At 33.5% G+C, this 20289-nt stretch overlaps 1 protein-coding gene across 2 annotated transcripts in view; it reads right to left on the bottom strand.

The window, feature by feature from the left end:
- LOC118746768 (transmembrane protein 184B-like) overlaps positions 1 to 20289 on the bottom strand; it is a 798314-nt gene that overhangs the window by 552209 nt on the left and 225816 nt on the right. Inside the window, exon 10 of one of the 2 annotated variants that reach the window (XM_036480679.1) lies at positions 14081 to 14121. The exons of the other annotated variant lie outside the window; for it this stretch is intronic. Within the exon in view, the coding sequence (XP_036336572.1) occupies positions 14096 to 14121 (26 nt within the window). The 3' untranslated portion in view covers positions 14081 to 14095. Of the gene's footprint in view, positions 1 to 14080; positions 14122 to 20289 lie in introns of those variants that run through there. 2 annotated transcript variants of the gene reach the window in all.

Below are 20289 nucleotides of genomic sequence, written 5' to 3'. Positions count from 1 at the left end.
ACTTGTACCAAAGCAAGGCAAACGCCAAGAATACTCTTTCACTGCAAACTAACAACAAAAGCAACAAAAATGACATTTCTTTCCAGTTGCTGCCACCGCCACAGCAAAAGCTACGAAACTATTTTCGAGTATAAAATCAGCAGGAGGACTCGCCTTGCAGCCAGAACCATTGTCACTTCTTTGCTTCCGCCTTTACTCTGCGCTATATATGTATATATGTACTCCTTTATATATTTACTTATATGTACATATGTAGGTACTAGTTGAATCTTCTTGTACTCATACTTTCTTCTTACATTTGGCAACCGCCAAATTCCCTGCGCCGCCATCATCTTTTCTTTCTATTTTATTCATATTAAAGTATTTTCCCACCGCTTCATTTTTTGTGTGTTTCCGCTATCTCTCCACTCCATCTGCGCTTTAACTTGTCTTCAGTGCCGTGGCAAATTTTCCTCTTTCGTTTTCTAGCACACTTTAACTTTTCTCAATAACAGTCTGAGTATAGCTGGTAGCTTATCAGGGGAAAACAGTTACAGCCAAAAGTGGGTATATAAAATTTGTAGCGAAAGTGTTTTTTTAAACTGGGACAAATCAAAGTTCTTCTTAAGAAAACAAATAAAAAATCGCGAACTTTTTTTATAAAATTAAGTACCAAGTGAAAACTAATCAGTTCTCTTGGTATGAGCTAATTGTCGCGTATACGCTATGTAGCACCCAAATCCTGAATTAAACAAACTAACCTAAATTGGGTAAAATTAGCACATCACAAATTTAGATTTTTGAATTTTTTTTGAATTTTTTTTGGGTATGAATTTTTGTAGCCCATTTAGTTTTAGTATAGTAAAGTGGAAGTTTTAAGCTACTGCAAAACTGCGTTGATTTTTAATATTTTTTATGCTGACGGCTTTTTGCACTTTTTTCTTATGGAAGAAACTGCGCAAAGAAAATTAAAAAAAAAAATTAGCGCCAGTTTTGCAATCACATAAAACTTGCACTTATTATACTAAGATTTCTAAGAAAATTTTAAAAATTTTTAAATTTTTAATGTACTCATTTTACTCAACTTCGGTGTGAAAAAAATTCATAACTCAAATTATTGTAGAGTGCACCCCGTAGTACTATACTTAAATATTGCGCAATACTCAGAGCCACCATTGTGATTTTTTTCAATTTTTTTTTAAGATGGCATATTTTCTAAAACTATTTTTTTTATCAAAAAATTAGTATGTGAAAAATTTATCAAGAAAAAAAAATTTAAATATTTCTTTTCATTGGGAATTTTGATGTGTATATGTGTGCTTTTTTTAATTTTTTCCCCGCCCCGTTCTCGAGCGATTTGGAAAACTATTAAATCGATTTGTTTTTGTTTTTGTACCCATAAAATTTTAAAAAATTTATTAATCAAGCTCAAATTTCATATTTATTTATTATTTATGTTTAAACCCTAAAAATTTGAAACAAATCAAACACAGGAAGTGTGAACCCGTCCGTTTTGGTATGGAAAGCCCCAAATATGTTTTCGAGCTCGCTGAACACGATGGGACCACTTCTTTTTCTTTACAATCAAAAATTCTTCAGAAATTCAAGAAAATCTGAGAAAAAAGAAGAAAAAATATAAAATTTTAATTTTTAACGCTTAAAATTTATTGTTTAGAATTTGTTTAAAACAAAAACAAAACTTTGAATAGGGTTTCCACCTGTTTTAAAAACTTAATCCAATTACCTCGATTAGATAAAAGGAATATAACAGTGTGGTTGTCAAAGGAAAGAGATTTAAGAAAGCTCACTTTTTATAATATTTTACAGAAGGTTGCCACCTGCTTTTATTATTAAATTCGATTAAGTTGAATAAATTACCACAATATGTATATCAATCGAACTGGTTTTGAAATGGCTTCAATTCAAAGCTCATGTAGGAGCGTTGCCACCTTTTTACAAAATCAAACACAAGTTTAATTAGGGGAATGACGTAATAGAAAAACGGGTATCAAATAGCAAAGGGTTAACAGAGGTTAATAATAATAATAATAGTTTGGCGCTTACACATATGTTAGTGTTTGGCCGAGCTTCTCCTCCGATTTGTGGCGTGCGCCTTGATGTTGTCACACAAAGCGGGGGGACCTACAGTTTTACGCCGACTCCGAACGGCGATTGTATTTTTATGAGAAGCTGTTTTTCATGGCAGAAATACACTCGGAGGTTTGCCATTGCCTGCCGAGGGACGACCGCTGTTAAGAAAAAACCTTTTTCTAAATTTTTTGCGATGTTGCTTTGACCAGGGCTTGAATCCAGGCGTTGCGGAGTGGAAGCGCGCACTGCTTACCACTACACCACAGCGGCCGACAACAGAGGTTACCTAAACAAAATTATTTGAAGGGCGTTGCCACCTGTTTGAAAAATTGTGTTGGATTACCTCGATTAAATAAAGAAATATGGGTGTCAAAGGAAAGAGATTTAAGAAAGCTCAATTTTTATATTTTTTAAAAGCGTTGTCCCTGCTTCAATAACTTTATTCGATAAATTTGATAACTACACTATTGAACTAACTATTGAATTACTACATAATAAGTACCAATCGAATTGGTTTTGAAAAGGCTTCATTTCTAACCTCATTTCGGGCATTGGCACCTTTTTAAAAAGTCAAACTAAAATTTAATAAGGGGGATTAGGTTAAATAAATATGTTTTACAGTATGCGTGGCAGATGAAATAGGTTAAAGAAGTTTGCAGATTGAAAACATTGTGAGTAAGATTGCCACCTGTATATTTAAAATGTTAAATGAATTATTACAAAAAAGATATAAATCAAAATGCGTTTTAAAAACCTTTACTTCTAAGCTACATGAAGGAAAGTTGCCACCTGTTTAAAAAGTCAAATATGTATCATAATATGGGCGTCCGAAGAAAGAGCTTTATCGGTTTAAACATATTTTGAAAGAGGATAAAAATAAGAAAAATGTTAAAATTTGCTATGTGTTTGGCTGAGTGTAAGTATGTTGAGTTTTTTTAATAAATTTCTGTCAATGTAATATGCAGAAATTTCACAAACTCAGCGAAGCGGGTGGTGGAAATAGTTAAATCAACAATATTTTATGATGAATTAAAAACCTGGCAATATAAGGCAGAAATATTTACCAAAGATTATTCCTCTAACTCCGTCTCAGTCTAGACAGCATTTTTAAAACGATCCTGAAGACTTTTCTGAACAAAAGTGCGATCTATGCGTGCATTTGTGCCTGTTTTTCAGTCCAATCCGTTTTTCCGTTCCAATTTGGAATAGATCAGTAATCAAACTAAGCTTTAATTGAAGATGAAAATTAAGGAAAATTTGTAAACAAATTGTTACTCTCTGCGATCTCCAAAAAAGGCATCCATGCGAAATGACAAGTGCGTCTCTTTTTGTTTCGCTAGATGTATGTAGGTTTATTGGCCTTTTGATTGACAGAACACCTAGCGGAATATGTAACATGTAATGTTGCTCATACGCCACGGCATACCCTTTTTCAATAGATTTTGACTGAAACTAATGTTTCTTCACAGAAAATAAATCACAATAAAGATTCTACATACTTTTCTGTGCGCAGTGTAACATGAATTTCAAATAACAGTCAATTTAAATTGAACTTGTGCCAGCTGAAAATAAAATTGTACGAGAGGAGAATGCGGAAGAAAGTATTAAAGGAGAAAATATTTCTTATGTTTTTTTTTTCTTTTTCATAGATTTTTTTTTCGGAAAAACTAAGTAACTAAAAGCGTATAAAAAGTGCACATAAAAGTCGATACGACTATATGGCATGCAAGAATTAAACGTTTATTTTTTTCCTTTTTGTTTGTTGTTTTTGCGCTTTTTCATTTTCTGTTAGCATCTTACTTTTATTATATAATTTTTTGCATTGAGGTTGAGTAGAGAACTTAAGAAATAATAAAAAATAAAAAAGAGTAAGTGTACAAGAAGGCGTCTACCAACATGCATGAGCACGAGCATGGGAATGGAGGATGCAGCAAGAAAAATGCAGAGCGTGTAAAGCATTTCAATGCATAAAAGGTGGCTTATACGAGTAAAAGCACAAGCAAACATACATTCGCTTCATGCGCATGCAGAAAAATAATAATTTCACATATAAATATGTATTTGTTCACTATATGCACATTAGGCATATGACTTTTTTCTAAAATTAAATATATATATGTATCTATGAGGAGGCGACGAGGAATGATTAAAAACCAACATTAATTTTGGCCTGAACTTTTCTTTTATCATAAAACGAAATTATGTCAAAGGAAAAATTATTTTTTGAAAGTTAAAAATTTCACAATTTCCCGAATTTGGTAAGATTGGTTTTTTGAATATCTCAAAAGCTGTTTCAGTTAAAAAATTGGCAAAGCAGGCAGGTGCAATTTGGGGTCAAATAAAAGAATATTGAAAAAAAATCGCAAAATAAAAAATGCAGAATTTTTTAATTTAAAAAATCGTAAAGGCAGGGTGTCTTTAAGATATGAATTTTTGAACTTTGAAAATGAATTTAGCAAATTCTAAATTAAAATTAAATTAAACTTAAATACAAGTTATTTAACATAGCTTTATTTAGAGATTGCAATACAAAACAATTTTTCAAAGTTCAACAATTTATATCTTAAAACAAACACCTTCTTGCGAATTTTTGCATCTTTTAAGATCAGTTGGAGGTACCGTTAAAAAAAAAAATCAGCCAAAAAACAAATTTTTTTCCAACTTTTTTAAATATTTATATGCCTATATAGTCTTTAAAACGAGACCCGAACCATTTTTGTAACCAAATTAGTTTTTGAGATATCCAAAAAATAAACTTGCAAAATTTCGAAAATTTTGAAATTTAGATAGTTTTGCATCTCACCTCACCTCAGAAAAAAAAATTATTTTTTAGCAGAACTTTGTTGTATAATAATCGAAAAATTCTGACCAAAATTCATCCAAATCAAAAATGGTCGATTCCAAATATTGCTCGATTTGACATGGATTTACCCATATGGAAAATTCCATGTCATCCGAAAGGTAAATGCGAACAAAAATTATTTTCTAAATTTTTTTTATTTCGTTGACTTGGAATTTCGTATTTGAAAATTCCATAAAAAGCACATTCGCCAAGTCGGCGAAATAAAAAAAGAAACCAATTTTTGATCGCAGGTAGACATACTACTGCGATTGACATGGAATTTTCCAGTTTTTAGTACACATTTTTTTCAAGGTAAATATGTCAACCGAGACATGATTTGTTTGATAAGGAATTTTCTTCTTTTTAGTACAAATATTATTTCTAGGTATAAACCGGTTGACATAGAATTTAAAATTTTTTTAGAAGACATTTTGTTCTAGGTATAATTCGATAGACATGGAATTTATCATTTTTTAAGTACATTTTTTATTTTCTAAGAACAGTTAACATGGAATCTTCCATTTTATAGTAGATATATATATATATTTTTTTTTTATTAACTACGTTGACATGGAATTTTACATTTTTTAGTACACTTCAGGTATGATGAGGCTTCCTGGATTTTTAGTACAAATATTTTTTCTAGGTATAATTTGGTTGTCATGGAATTTTCCATTTTTTATTATTGAAATTTTTGTATGTACAATTAGATTCCATTTTTTAGTACTTACTTATTTCAACGTATAATTCGGTTGGCAGGCAATTTTCAATTATTTTAGTAAACTTTTTTTTTCAATGTATAATTCGGTTGACATGGAATTTTTCATATTTTTGAAACTTCCGGTTTATATAGAATCTTCCATGTTTTATTAGTAATTTTTTTTCTAGGTATAATTCGGTTGACATGGAATTTTTTCATTCTTTAGTGTAATTTTTTTAGGTATAGTTCGGTTCACATGGAATTTTTTAGTAAAAATTATTTTTTCAGAGTTAGCTGCGGAAACTTTTTGCCTCAAATTTCGGCAGAGACGTAATATTTGTTAGTATTTCATCATTCCCCATCCTCTCTTCATAGATATATAAATTTAAATTTAGAAAAAAGTCATATGCCTAATGTACTTACATGCATATGACTTGGTATGCATGTTCATGTAAGTGTGTGTGTATATTTATAAAGCACACAAATAAATATTCATGTATGAAAAAAAAAACAAAGAACAAACGGATGCCAAGACTTTGACACAACACACTTTTCCAGTAGAAGTGTCTGCAGGTAGGTGGATGAAAGCGGCTGGTGATAAAGTGAGTAAGGCATGAAATACGCGCAGCAGGATGAGGCCAAGGGGGGTAGTAAACTGCATAGAAAAAAGAAACTTCTACCGAGAAACGGGCGATTAGTGCCAAGCAAAGGATGTGGTGAAGTGAAAAAAGAAATCGACAAAATAGAAGAAACTAAAAAATGTGGAAAAAAACTGCAGGCGACAAAAACCAGTAAATTGCATGTTGCAGTTGCATGAAGTTGATAGTGATGGCAATAGGTAGCAATAGGAATGATGGCGCGGCAAGCGTAGCAATAGTAATAGCTTTGGCTGATAATATTGAAAATGGTAGCAAAGCTGCTTGGAAAATGTTCAACAATAGCGACCGGTTAGAGGGAAGAAAGCCAACGAGTGATATAAAAATTGAGAAACTGAGTGGAAAGGAAGCATGGCATGGAGTATGAAGTGCAATAAATTTCAAGGCGGGACCAGAGAAAACTAACAATTTACTCTTGTGCACACACACACACACACACTTAAATTGAAAGCCAACCCCGACTTAGTTTCAAGGGGCAAAAGTGGCTAAGGTAGTTGGGTGTGTAAACAGGAGATCGCATAAAATGCAGTCAAAAGTCAAAGTTTGCTGTCGACTGTCACTTCCACTGCAAGCAAACTACATATCTTTTTTTTTTAGTTTTTTGTTTATTTTTTCCCCTTGATTTTTTCATTTATTTCCTTTTCTGTCATAGTTTACGTTAACTCAGCTATTTTTCTTGTTGTTGTCGCTTTCATATATTACTGCTGTATATGTAACTAAAGCTGCATAAAGTTGCATAGTGGCTTGCAAGAGTGTCACACACTTACAAAATAATACGTACGGAAGAGTGTTGAAAATAAAAGGAAAATAATAAAAACTAAAAAACTCAATTTGGTCGAGGCAACTGGTTAACGTAAACTCAGTTGTTTGGCATTAAGTCAACAAGGCAATGGCAGCGTAAGCAAGGCGCAAACAAATGCTGACACATACACGGTTATATGGTGGATATAACATATACATACATACGTGTGTACACTTGTATGTAAGCAATGAATAATGCTTTCACAAAATACATATATTTTAGAACTGAAGTAATTACAATTAGACATTTGTATGCAAGTCTGGTCGTATAAGTGTAACAACACACACACACATTGGTACGAAGTAAATATCTCAAGTCTATTTGTTTGTCGAGCAAGTGCCAAAGAAGAGTGTGCACTCCCACACAGAGACACTTAAACGTGTGTGTGCAGATGACTATTTATTCTACTTTGGCGTGAGTTTGCAATTTTAAAGTTTCAATTTAATTTGATTCTTTTGTTATTCAACTATTATATGTATTGTGTGTGAAAAGTTTATTGGAGATCTATAAACGGAAGTGCATATAAAGAGGAATCCTATGAGCATTTAGAAAGGTAATAGAAAATAAAGTGTTAGATGATGAATCGATTTTATTTTAACCCTTACAGGATGAAGGGAAACACATTTCCCAAAAAATTCTGCATTCTTAAGAATATTGTGTGCATTTTGGCGATTCTGTATTTCCGTTTTCATAAAAAATAATAATTTTTTAAGAATAATATATATATACTAAAAAAAAATTATCAAAATGATAAATGAAAAAAACATTTTGAATATTTTTTGGGGAAAACAATTTTTTGAGGAGAATTATTTTCACATTTAAATAAAAATAAAATTTATCACTAAGTTAAGTTTTAATGGTAGATAATATTTTTTTTTAAGAAAATTATAAAAAATAAGTCTTTTTTGAGAAAAATTTATAAAAAATACATCTTTTTTGAGAAAAAATTATAAAAAGATATATCTTTTTTGAGTAACATTTTTTTAATCATTTAGCTATTTTGGAATAAAATTATTTTTTTTCTGAAAAAATTATTTATTTACAAAAATTTAGAAAATCTTACGAAATATTGCAAAACCTTATTTCCGGAATTTTTTTGTATGACTTTTTTTAATAGGTTTTTGGTCCTGAAAGGGTTAAGCGCTGATTTGCAGTTTAATGCGTGTTATGCGATTGAAAGAAATGTCATTTGCGATAGTGTCATTTGAAGCTCAGATATGAGAAACTGGAATTAAATATATTGCATTATCTAACGTTAGTTCGATGAAATTTAATTTTAGTTAGTCGATGTGATATGATGCGTTATGAGTTTCAGAACATTTTCGTTGTAAGTTTTATAACACATACATATAAAATATTGAATTAATCTGTCCACAACGCTTATGGAAATTCGGTGGTGCCTTCATTCATTTTCTTTTCTTCAATTTTGCCTTGGAAATTCGACGAAATTGCGCTTCGCTTTGGCATCTGAAAGCGAAAGTATTTTGTTAAAGATCAAATCCCAAAAACTCAACACAAATATAAACTTTTTTACACAAATTGTACTAAAGAATGTAAACCATTGGAAATTCAATGAAATAAAATGTCGGATTCCGATCATTTCCTTCTTTATGCCCTTACAACGAAAATCGAGATGCCATATATGTTAAAATTACATTTCAATTTTTATTGAAGTGTTGCCATAGAAAATTTCAGTTCACCTTATTGAACAACCTAATAAACCAGTTCAATTAAAAGATTTGGCTCTTTCGCTCTTTAGTTCAAAAACTTTTCAAGCCTAATATCAAGTGATTTGTGAATAATTTATGTGATGTGGATTGTCACATTCTTCACTCATGTTGTCTTCTATTATTTATGATCCTTTTGAACGTACCCTTAAACAGTTGAAAGTCTTTTGTAAGGCAATTTGCAAGATAATTTTTTATTTACAAAAAAAGTCTCTTGCCAGCTTTCAGGCTGAAAAACGCTCTTTTGACATCAATCAAATGACCTGTATATCATCATGGTCGAATCATAGCATTTGTGGTGGAATGAAACTCGATTCGAATCGAGTGAAATAAAATTAAAGCTGTTTTCACTCTACTATAATTATAAATGAAAAAGCGAGCTCGCTACCGAATGCCATCATCTCAAAAAAAACATTCGATTCGATCACGGATAGTCCAACATTGGCAACGGCCGAGTGAGCAACACACTAGCGTGCCATTCGAGAGATTCGAGGTTCGAGGTTCGAGTCCTGGGGCAGCGGAATTGTTTTAATTTTTTTTTTTTTTTCATTTAGAAACTTTATTGTTTTATTAAAAAAATATATAGTTATGTATATTTTAATTGCATTTAATTTTTAGAAACTTATTTTATTTTTTCTTCTTCTTGTTTGTCGCTGTAACCGACTAAGCGATTTTGGCCGAGTCAATAAAGCACGCCAGTCATTTCTCTGCCGTGCCAACTGACGCCAATTGGAAATGCCAAGTGAAGCCAAGCCACCTGGACTTTCCATCGCAGTGGGGGCCTCCCTCTTCCTCAGCTACCACTAGCGGGTTCGGAGTTGAATACTTTCAGGACTGGAGCTTCGGAGTCCATTCGTACGACTTGGCCAAGCCAACCGACGAATGCGATGGTTTTAGAAAATTCAATGTGATATAGACAATTTGATTAGATTAACTCATTGCAATGTGATATGATGCCATGCTATGTCACCTAGGCAGGTAGGATACGCTGGAACGCGATAGTTCGATATGGTGTGAAGAGAAAATAGTATTTTTCTGAGTGATCCATGATCCAATTTCAGATTTTTTTTTTCTGCGGATGGTATGCTAAAATTTAATATGTGATATGCTTTTGTAGAATATTATGTAAACTTAAATACATTACATTTTCAGAATTAAGTAAGAGTTTTTATAAGAGTTTATGAAGATAAATTTGAACTTTTTCATCAATGCCTAAACTTGTCAATCTGAGAGCTATCGTAAATACGTGGTATCTTTGCTGTGCTGCGATTTGGCAGTTGGGCCAGTAATTTCTCTCAGTTTAATTCCTTACTATTAATATGTTGGCACGGTAAGTCATTTCGTTTCAGACAAGTCGAAGTAGTGCGGTGAGCGTAAATATCTGCGCCATGATTTAAAATACGAGTAATAATTGTCAGTGAGTCGAATGCTACAGCAGTAACACACATTGCTTTCCGAAGCAGCAACTACACGTAATACCGGTAGTAGTAGCACTACTATACTATATATTTACTTTGCTGCTTATCCTTCAAATTCTACTTATACAATCTCCTTCTACGATCGTCGCAGCGCTCGAGCACGCCATAACCGGCAATGCATTCATAACTTTTTAAGTCCCAACCGCATTTGCCGACTTGCTGCAGGCGCACTCAACTATATTTTACGCTTTAACAATTGCTACCCTTCGTCACATGGGCGAGTCACTTCAAAGTTTTCACAGCTAACATCTTTACATTTTACAAATGTGTTATACTATTTCTTTTTTTTACAACTAACTTTTTTGTTTTTTACATTCAAGAAACGCAAACTTGTAAAATTGCAACAGAAATTTGTGAATTGCGTTTATATGGCTGTGATAGCAGTGACACATACTTAGAGACAATGTTTTTTATATTCATACGTATGTATGTATGTAGTTATATACATATGTATGTATGTAGGTATTATATAACTAATATAGAGCATGACAGGCATTGAAAACTAGTTTCTATAAGTATCAGTTTGAACTGGGTATGCACAGAGTGAATAAATGTACGCATACATCTGGGTTCCCATCAAACACATCCCGGTTAAGACTATCTTCAGAACCGACACGTGCCACTTTGCTGTACAAGATGCAACTGCTAGAAAAGCATTGCAACTTTGAATGCTTTATACTAAATATTTAGAAGTGAATGAGAGCGAAGTCATGTACAACTGTACTTCCTGAATCTTTTCGACTGCATTATCAAGATATTGATTTTCGATAGCCTGTGAGCGGTCCACGATTTTTATAGCGTAAACTTCTGCTAGAAAAATACTGGAGGCATTCTGCTGAAAAATACCTATGCTGCATATAAGAGGGTTAGAAACAGTGTTTTCAAAAATTTCATAGCGGACTTTTACGCTCCTTAACTTCATTTATGCACTACGGGTAAAGCGTTCAGGGTAGCACTGGTAGACGCTCTAGTAACTACAAATTTCAGCTACTATTCTGCTGGGCCTGGGTTCGAGCCCAGTTTCCCAGTTTTATTTTTAGAAAAAATTTTGGTATGCATTTTTATAGGCCATTAAATTTTAGTAAACTGAAGTGCAAGTTTCAAGTGGCTGAGAACTCGCGTTGATTTTTAAATTTTAATTTTTTTTTTTTGCTGGCGAGATATCTAGGAATTTTCTTCTGTACATACATATGTGTGAAATTTGCAAAAAAAAAAAAATATTAAAAATCTAGGCGAATTCTTAGCCACTTGAAACTTGCAATTTATTAAAACAAACTAAAAAAAAAAATTTTGCTGAAAATTCTTTATACAAATTATTTTTTTTTTTTTTGCAATTTTTTTCGTTTTGATGGAACTATGTTATTGTTTTCAACTAGTTTTTATTATGTGACATTCAGTAACAGAAGCGGGAGAATCGATTTTTTTTCAAAATTTTTACTTTCTCTTTACTTTGCACAAGAAAAAATTGATTATGCTGAAAATTTTTTTTTATACAAATAAAATTTTTTTGGTGCAATTTTTTTTTTCGTTTTGAGGTGACCATGTTATTGCTTTCGACTAGTTTTTATTATGTAACATTCACTAACAGGAATAGGAGAATCGATTTTCTTCAAAATTTTTACTTTCTCTTTACTTTGCACTAAATTTTTTTATTATTTAAACAAATAAAAATTCAAAAAAATCGGTGGACTATTTTTAATAGTAAATTTAAATTCATCACCACTGTACGACGGTCACGCAAATGTCCGGGAGACACACCAAGCTTTAAATCAGCGGCATTAGAGGCTCTTTCCCTCGCTTTTGGTACGCACAGTTGCCGAAGTATGAAGAATTTTGTTTAGCCTACAAATCCGGGGGATGTCCCCTTTCACTCAGGGTCTAACTCACACGGAAATATCTGGAATTGGGATATATGTATATACATATATGAAAATTTCACTAAAATAGGCCGATACCGAATGTTGCATAGGACGTAGTTTTGCCTTCGACGGAAAACACCTTTTGGTACACCTTTGCTGCGTATAGATTTGAGAAAAGCTTTGGAAGAGATGTATTAGTCGACAAATACAAATACGAAAGCTCGCTAATGGTTGTCAAATGAATGTCTGCTTATTAACGATATTAAGAAATAGATACATTTACTGCATGGTTCGAAGTTGCTACATATATGTACATACATGTCTACATCTCGTGCACATCGCCCCCGCTAACATCCTACGACTACGTTCATGTGTATTTAAAACGAATACAGTGTAAAATAAGTCTGCAAAAAAGTAAACATCCTTTTACCGCTCAATGAAGTATAACGTAGATTTTACTTCTTCCTGCCACCAAATATCCTTGCAACATTACCGTCATAGCTGTGGTGCTAGCCGCCAACACTGTTGCATTTAAGCGCACAAGATTTGAACGGAACAGCGAACGGGGCTGGTGGGGCGCGTTTCAAGTTGAACAGTGCGCTTGCATTATTGATGTCGTCGATTCGCTTCAGCAACAAGGATGAAGGTGAATACACTATGTGCGCATACAACGATGAGGACACCGTCAACAAGGACGTCATGTCAAACAAACGCTGCTTAGTGGGTACAAGCGCACACACACCAAGGCATACATAGAAATGTAAGTATGTACATACATGAGTTTATATAATGCAATGCAGTTGTTTGTGTCTTGTTGGCTCTTGCGCCACGGCTAAGTGGAGTGAAAAGGGCATTGCATGGCGGACGCCTTGACTGAGTACTATGGCGTCTGTCGGCTGGCAGATGCAATGACATTAACTTGCATGCGCACTATTGTAAGTGCATACACGTAAGAACGAGTATGTTTACACGTTGATATCGCATACATACATATGTATGAACATAAGTATTTATATGTAAGTACTATATAGCATGCACATTAGACCACACCACCTTATATGAAAGAAAACCGCAACACCTGCGACGAAAAAAATTCTAAAAAATCAACGGTAATTTTTAGCCACTTGAAACTTGCACATTATCAAACTAAAATTGAATGGGCTATAAAACTGTTTACTCAAAAAAAATCTACCACTTCTGAGAAAAAAGTTTGAAATTTGGGTGAAAATTTTTTGAATTTTTTTGTTTTAAACTTGGGTTTATAAGGGTTTTGTTAAAAAATGAACTGTAATTAATTGAAAATTTTTAAAAATAACATAACATAATAACATACAATATCTCTTAGAAATTTCGTGCTACAGATATGTCCGATACTATACATTCGGCAAGAAAACTTTTTTTTTAATAGTTATACAGGAATAATCGCAACACTTCCTTAGCAAAAGTTTAGTGATTTTTAGTGAGCTTTAACTTACTGACATTAAGGTGGTACATTAGGTTGATAAGAACTAAGAGCTGGTGAGTAAGTGTTAGAGCATGCTTGAGGTCAAGGAACTTTGGACCAAAAAAATTTTCTACACAAAGCATCGATTAAGATCCGAACGCAAATTCCGAAAACGTTCGGTAAAAAAAAACCATTCGAAAATTCTGGTATGGTCTAATGCACATGCATAGTTTTTTGTATAGGTATATACATATGTATAGTACTCTTATATCGCATTTGTCGCAATCGTGTTTATATTATTCGGTGACTTTGGCAAATTGTTGCCACACTCCGCTTGCGCTCTTCTGCCTATTTGCGCACACACGAGTTTGTCCTCGCCACTTGGCTGGGTTTGCTTCTGCTTTATTACTATTTTTTTCGTTGCTTATTTTTAGTTTTCCTTACTTGTAACAGATTTCTCGTAAGTGTGAATGTCCTCTAAGCATTTCCTGTGATTATTGAATTGATGTTGCATAACTTACTTGCAACAAATGCAGGCAGCAACTAAAAGTAAGTGTGCATAATGTATGTTTATATGTCTAGTTACAAATAAAATAGTTAAATAAATATTAATACATGCAAAGTAAATGTAAGTAAGTATAGGGCAGCGAAGAGATGTGTGTGAAAATAATCTCAGACAACTAAGTAAGTAAAATATAGTAAAGTATTATGTCTGATTATGTGAATAAATATATACACTCATACGTACTGCGTTGGTGCATATACATAAGTGGAAATTTAAATCCTTTTTCTTGCACCGGTGCAACATTTACTTGAAAAAAGGCATTGTAGACAGTGGCAAGAAGTCAAAAACTGGTAGCTGAAAGGCCGATGGCAAAACCATCTGGGCACAATGGAACAGCTTAAAGTTCTGGCTGTTTATATAGGATGTGGGAAAGTGAAGATGGCCAGTGGCCCCACAATCTCAAAGTAGTGCTAAGGACAAGAACTCCGAACATTTTTAAGGAATTCCACAATGATCCCAATAGAAGTCACTGGGGAATCACGAAGACTCCAGAAAATATCAAGCAGAGGTTCTATTTGGTTAATTGTCATCAATCCAATCGCAGAATGGATTACTAATTGCGCAGAGTGCATAGCAGTTCAAGCGCCGAAATCCAGATGTCATGGCCAGATGAGGCAGCATAGCTCAGGTGCATCATTCCTAAGAGCAGATTAGGAAAGAAATGCCTGTTAGTAGTTATGGGCAATTTTACCGAATGGTCGGAGATATACCCAATTCCAAACCAGGAAGCTAATACAGTAGCAGAAGTAGATAAGGGTTGGAAGATGAGGCATATCTATATAACTGCACTCTGATCAAGGAGGAAGTTTTGAATAAGCGATGCTCGAAGAGATGTGCCAGATACTGGGTATACGAAAAACTCGAACAACCCCTCTTCATCCCAAGTCAGATGACATGGAGCAACTTGACCATAGAAAATCATTTGAAAGAAGTCGTGGAGTAGTAAAGGAAAGTTTGTGATGTCCACGTATCCTTGTTCCTATTGGGATATCGATCAGCGGCGCATGAAGCGACAGTAAAACTCCTGAAAAAGTAATTTTCGGCAGTGACAATCGTTTGCCTAGTAATCTGAAATTTGGCGTAAATGGCGACGCAAGAAGCAGCGTAAAGGAATCGTCCAACAACCTGGAAGAGGAACGGAGAGAAATACATGCCTTTGTAAGATAACGAACACAAATTAAAAATGATAAGTTCTTTACACGTAACATATGTGAAAAATACCCACCCAATATTTTAAAGATACATACCCAAAAATATAAAATAAATCGCATTAAAAAAAAAAATATTTCACGGTTTCGGCCACCAAAAGTACGTACGTACTAAAAAAAACTTTTAAAATTTTACTCAAAAAAACCCATATGTCACACGTTAAAGGAGTGCAAGATTTTCTTTTTGTGAAACCAGATTCGAAATATAAAACTTATCTCCAGAGAAATCGGTCAGCAGCCGAAAATGGGTTATAAGTAAGGCTAGGAAATAATCAGACAAAACCGATGAAGCGATGGGGGGATGGTTTTAAGAATGATGCTCCATCTCTTAAGAGTTGCTCACCTCTAACAATAAATGACGACTTTTTCACTCCAACCAAAACCACAAATTTAAGAAACAGCTTATCGATATTCTTTTTTATGCTTAATAAACATTACGCGTTCCATATTAAGTAATAGAATTTACAGCGAGTCCACTGTTCGCAGAGCATTTGGTCACCAGGTTAAAGTACCTTTGGATCAGATATAATGATATTAGGCACAGGATTTGTATTTGGATTTGTTTGACCATCGGTATAATCCGCATATTCGCATATCTGAATAACAAATCAGAATTTACGGATATCCCAATAGCTTGTTGATATTCGAAGTCCAAATAGTGCATATATGTATATCCGGATATCTCAAAATTATAATCTAAAAACTAATCGAATATCCGGTTAGCAAATGGGTATTAAAGGAATATCCTGATTTTATCCGTATACACTAACGGATATGCGAATATACGCATAGTCCCAGCCCTAAAAGAAACCTATCTATGAAATAACCAATCCGAGTGTAATTTAGTCCTGAAGGCTGTATTTAATAGCCCCAAGTGGCATGAGCTGTTCGTCTAATTAGCTCCAAAAGAGCTTTTGTCCTTCAGGATATTGAAAAGTATGCTAATAGGACGAACTTCGTCTAGGGAAAACTGAATGGGCCGTTTGTCAGAATGGACTTAACATAAATCTAAAGAAAGTATGTTTGTATGTTAATGTATCCATTGACGACAAGCTCTTATGGAATCCACACATCGATAAAGCTATAAAGAAATTCCGATTCTTGATATGGCTCTGGGGACAACTCATGGACATAAATTTTCGCATTACCAAACGCATTATGTGACGCTCGGCTACTGGTAGAAAACAGGAGTAATATCAACAGCCAGCCGAAGATCTACGGCTTACAACCCAGAAGGCACCAAGCCGGGATTTCTAAATTATGAGTGTGTTTGTGAAGGACCCGTAACCAATAGTGAATAAAGACAGGATCTATCAAGATAATGTGTATAAAAAAAGTGTTATGAAGCTAAGTATGTGCATACTTTTTTTTATACCAAAGGCAATGCCTAACAGCCGTTACCGCTTGAAAAATAATAAGAAGTGATGTTACGAGTGCTTTTGAAGAAGAAAAGTTTGCAGAACAAAGCTCGGCAAAACGGGAATAAGGAAGTGTTATTTTCAAACTTTTCTTAGCATTTTGTTTAAATTTAATTTTTAAACAGCACCACGCTATTAAAGAAGATTCACACAGCATCTGCTTTAAACATTCAAGCACAAAAAAAAAAAACAGACAAAGCCAGAGGTAAAAATTATTGCATGAAATAAACGTCGAAAGAAAAGGAAACTAAATCAGAGAAGTGCCACAGAAATCGTATCACCACAAAAGCAATGAAAATCAGTTGGAAGACTTTGGATTTTCAAGAGGCAATGAAAGAAATACAAACAGAAGCAACGGAACTTATCAAAAATTCACACCACATCCGCTGGATAAGTTGGCTGCTGTAAACTGGTAAATGTGGGCAGATGCAGCCGAATGTGTGTGTGTGTATGAGTAGGTGGCTGATATCAAGACAAATGCAGCAAAGAAGGAATAAAAATTGAGATAGCTGCGTGGCAATATAAAAATCGGTAACAGCAGTTGCAACAACTACAACAATGGCGAGGTACCATTATTGTCTATGGAGTGAAATTTTCATTTTACCTTAAACGTTGTGCGAGATTAAAAAGCTAAAGAATAAAAGAAGAAAATGAAGAAAAAATAAATTAATACCAAGCACTGGAAATAAAATTGAAAAATGAATGCATAAGTATGCGGATACTTATATGTATTTTTAGTTCTACTTCAGCACAGATTTTTGTTAAATATGCTGGTAGAAGAAAAGGAATAAAAAATAATTGGAATATGGCATTCGCTTTTTAATTTTTATATACAAACGAGTAAATACATACCTACTGCGACAATAAGTAAGCACCTTACAAGGTAGTCCATGTTTTCTTTCAGCTTTCAGTACCAAAATTGTTATCATAACCAATGTCATCTATTAGTAAAGCGCAAAATGAACACTTCCGATGACACCTTACGTTGTAAGTTGCAAAATAACCTACCGCCGAAGTTATTTTCGCGTGCCGGAATACTTCAAGTACCTGCACTACATTCTACGTCCCTTAATAGGTAAAGCGACGCAGACGTACATAGAATGTACATTTTAAATTCCTATGTACTTCAGTAAGGCGGACATGCCTTTGTTAAAATATGGAATATTCGGCGAGATTTGTCTATGAAAATGTCATAAATCAGTTCGCAGCTAACAGGAAAAAAATTGTGCGTGGATCCCACGCGCGACTGAAGTGAAACTTCTTCTTCATATTATTCGTATATCTCAACTTATTATATGTACCAGGTTTTCTTCTGCATAACAAGGAACTATTATCTGAATCTTAATTTTAATTTTAATCCTGATCTTTATCTTAATCTTAATCGCAATCTGAGTCTTAATATTAATCTTCACCTCAAACTTAATCCTAATCTTAGTCTTAATCTCAATCTTAATCTTAATCCTTAAGCTTGAACTTAATCTTAGTCTTAATCTAAATCTTAATCTTAATCTTAATCTTAATATAAATCTTAATATTAATCTTAATATTAGTCTTAATCTTCATCTTAATCTTAATCTTAGTTTTAATCTTAATATTTATCTTAATCTTAGTCTAAATCGTGTCCACTCACCAATCGTGTCGCCATTTCAATACAATAAAAATATATATACTCTGAAGAGAGACCGTAAAGAAACTTTATTTATGGACTTCGAAAATAAATCGATAAACTATAGTATCGCTTCATCGGAGCCGCCATAAGTATCCTCTATTATTGTAGAATATTTGCATTTAGGGTTTCGTCGGAATTTTCGTGTTAAATTATTTTGGGATTACTTATTAAGCTTCGATCATTTTTTTCTGGGCATATTTCGGTAACTTCTGATTATGTATTTATTCTAATTTTTCGAATTTTTCGTAGATCTTCGTGTTTCATTTTTCATTCACGTTTTTTTTTTAACCCGTTCACGACTTTTGCGAAGTTTTCGGGATTCTTCAAGTTTGGATTTTTATCGGGACTTCTTGGAATGTTTACCCAATCGGAATCTTTCGTGATCTTTCAAGACTTTTCAAGATATTCCGAGATTTTCTCTGAAACTATTAGATCCAAAAGTAATTTTAAAGCGTTTATTTTTGTACTAGGTAATACAATTAAATCGGCCGCTGTGGTTTAGTGGTAAGCAGTGCGCGCTTTTACTCATCAGCACCTGGGTTCATGCCCTGGTCAAATCAACATCGCAAAAAATTTAGAAAAAGGTTTTTTTCTTAACAGCGGTCGTCCCTCGGCAGGCAATGGCAAACCTCCGAGTGTATTTCTGCCATGAAAAACAGCTTCTCATAAGAATACAATCGTCGTTCGCAGTCGGCGTTAAACTGTAGGTCCCTCCGCTTTGTGTGACAACATCAAGGCGCACACCACAAGTCGAGGAAGAAGAAATAGCTTGTGATTTTTCAGTGGCATTCTCGGGACTTTCCGGCACCGTTAAAGTTTGTTTTGGAATCTTTGTTTTTCGATAGTTTTCCATTTTTTTCTGTATAGTTCTTCTTGATTTTTCAGCATTTTTTAGGATTCTTTTGGTTGTGTGGGATTTTATGTCCCAGGCTTGTTAAAGCAATTTTTCGAAGTTATTCGGGTTTTTCGAGACTTTCCCGTAATACCATCTAAATTTTTCGATAACGTTAATAATATGTTTTATTTTTCCAGACTCTCCGAGACTTTTTAGTAATTCTTAAGGTACCGTTCAGTATTTTTCCGGACTTGTCGTGATTCTGCGGTTTTTAGTTTTCTGAATTTTCAAGGCCAATTTTTTGTCGGGACTTGTTTAGTGTTTTCGCACTTTAAATTTCAGAATCATTCGAGGTTTTCCCGGAAGTCTCGAATATTTCAGGATTTTTCGGAGTCTTTTGAGATTTTTCGGGATTTTTTTAGAACCGTTCCTAAATTAATTGAAAAGTTTATTTAAATCTTAGCTTTGCTTTTTAATTCTTTAGCACAATATACGTTTAAGATAAAATTTTGGAAAATGGGCGTGCCACCCACTTATGGCCAAATATGTGTATCTCGGTAACCGTTCGAGCAATTTGTACCAAACTCGGAGTAATTATTGTTCTTGCTACATAAAAGCCAAACGCTGAAAATTATTGAAATCTGACTGAAATTACGCCCACTTTTTATATAACGGTAAATTTCAGAAATGCTTGAAACTTCGATATTTCGAAATTTAAGGACGCTAATATAAAAATAAAAAAAAAAAAATTAAAAAAAATAAATAAAAAATTGATACTCACAACAATCCCTTGAAAAGAAGTAAAATTAGTATGGAATATTCCAAAAAGGGCGTGATACCGCCCACATATAACTATATAAGTATAAGGGATAAAACCACCCCTGCTTTCCATGTAGCGGTAGTTTTCGGAAAGGTGAAAAAACTTGTTTACTTGTTTTTTGTTTTGTAAACCTGTGTAATCAAAAAACCGAAAACTATAGGCATTTTTTTCTTAAAATATTATACGTTTTTTTTTT

Source organism: Rhagoletis pomonella, unplaced genomic scaffold (genome assembly GCF_013731165.1).
Source record: "Rhagoletis pomonella isolate Grant_MI unplaced genomic scaffold, Rhpom_1.0 Rhpom_scaffold_00011, whole genome shotgun sequence".
Classification (NCBI taxonomy): domain Eukaryota; kingdom Metazoa; phylum Arthropoda; class Insecta; order Diptera; family Tephritidae; genus Rhagoletis; species Rhagoletis pomonella.
The sequence above is the reverse complement of the archived record's forward strand: the minus strand, read 5'-3'. Positions and strand labels throughout refer to the sequence as shown.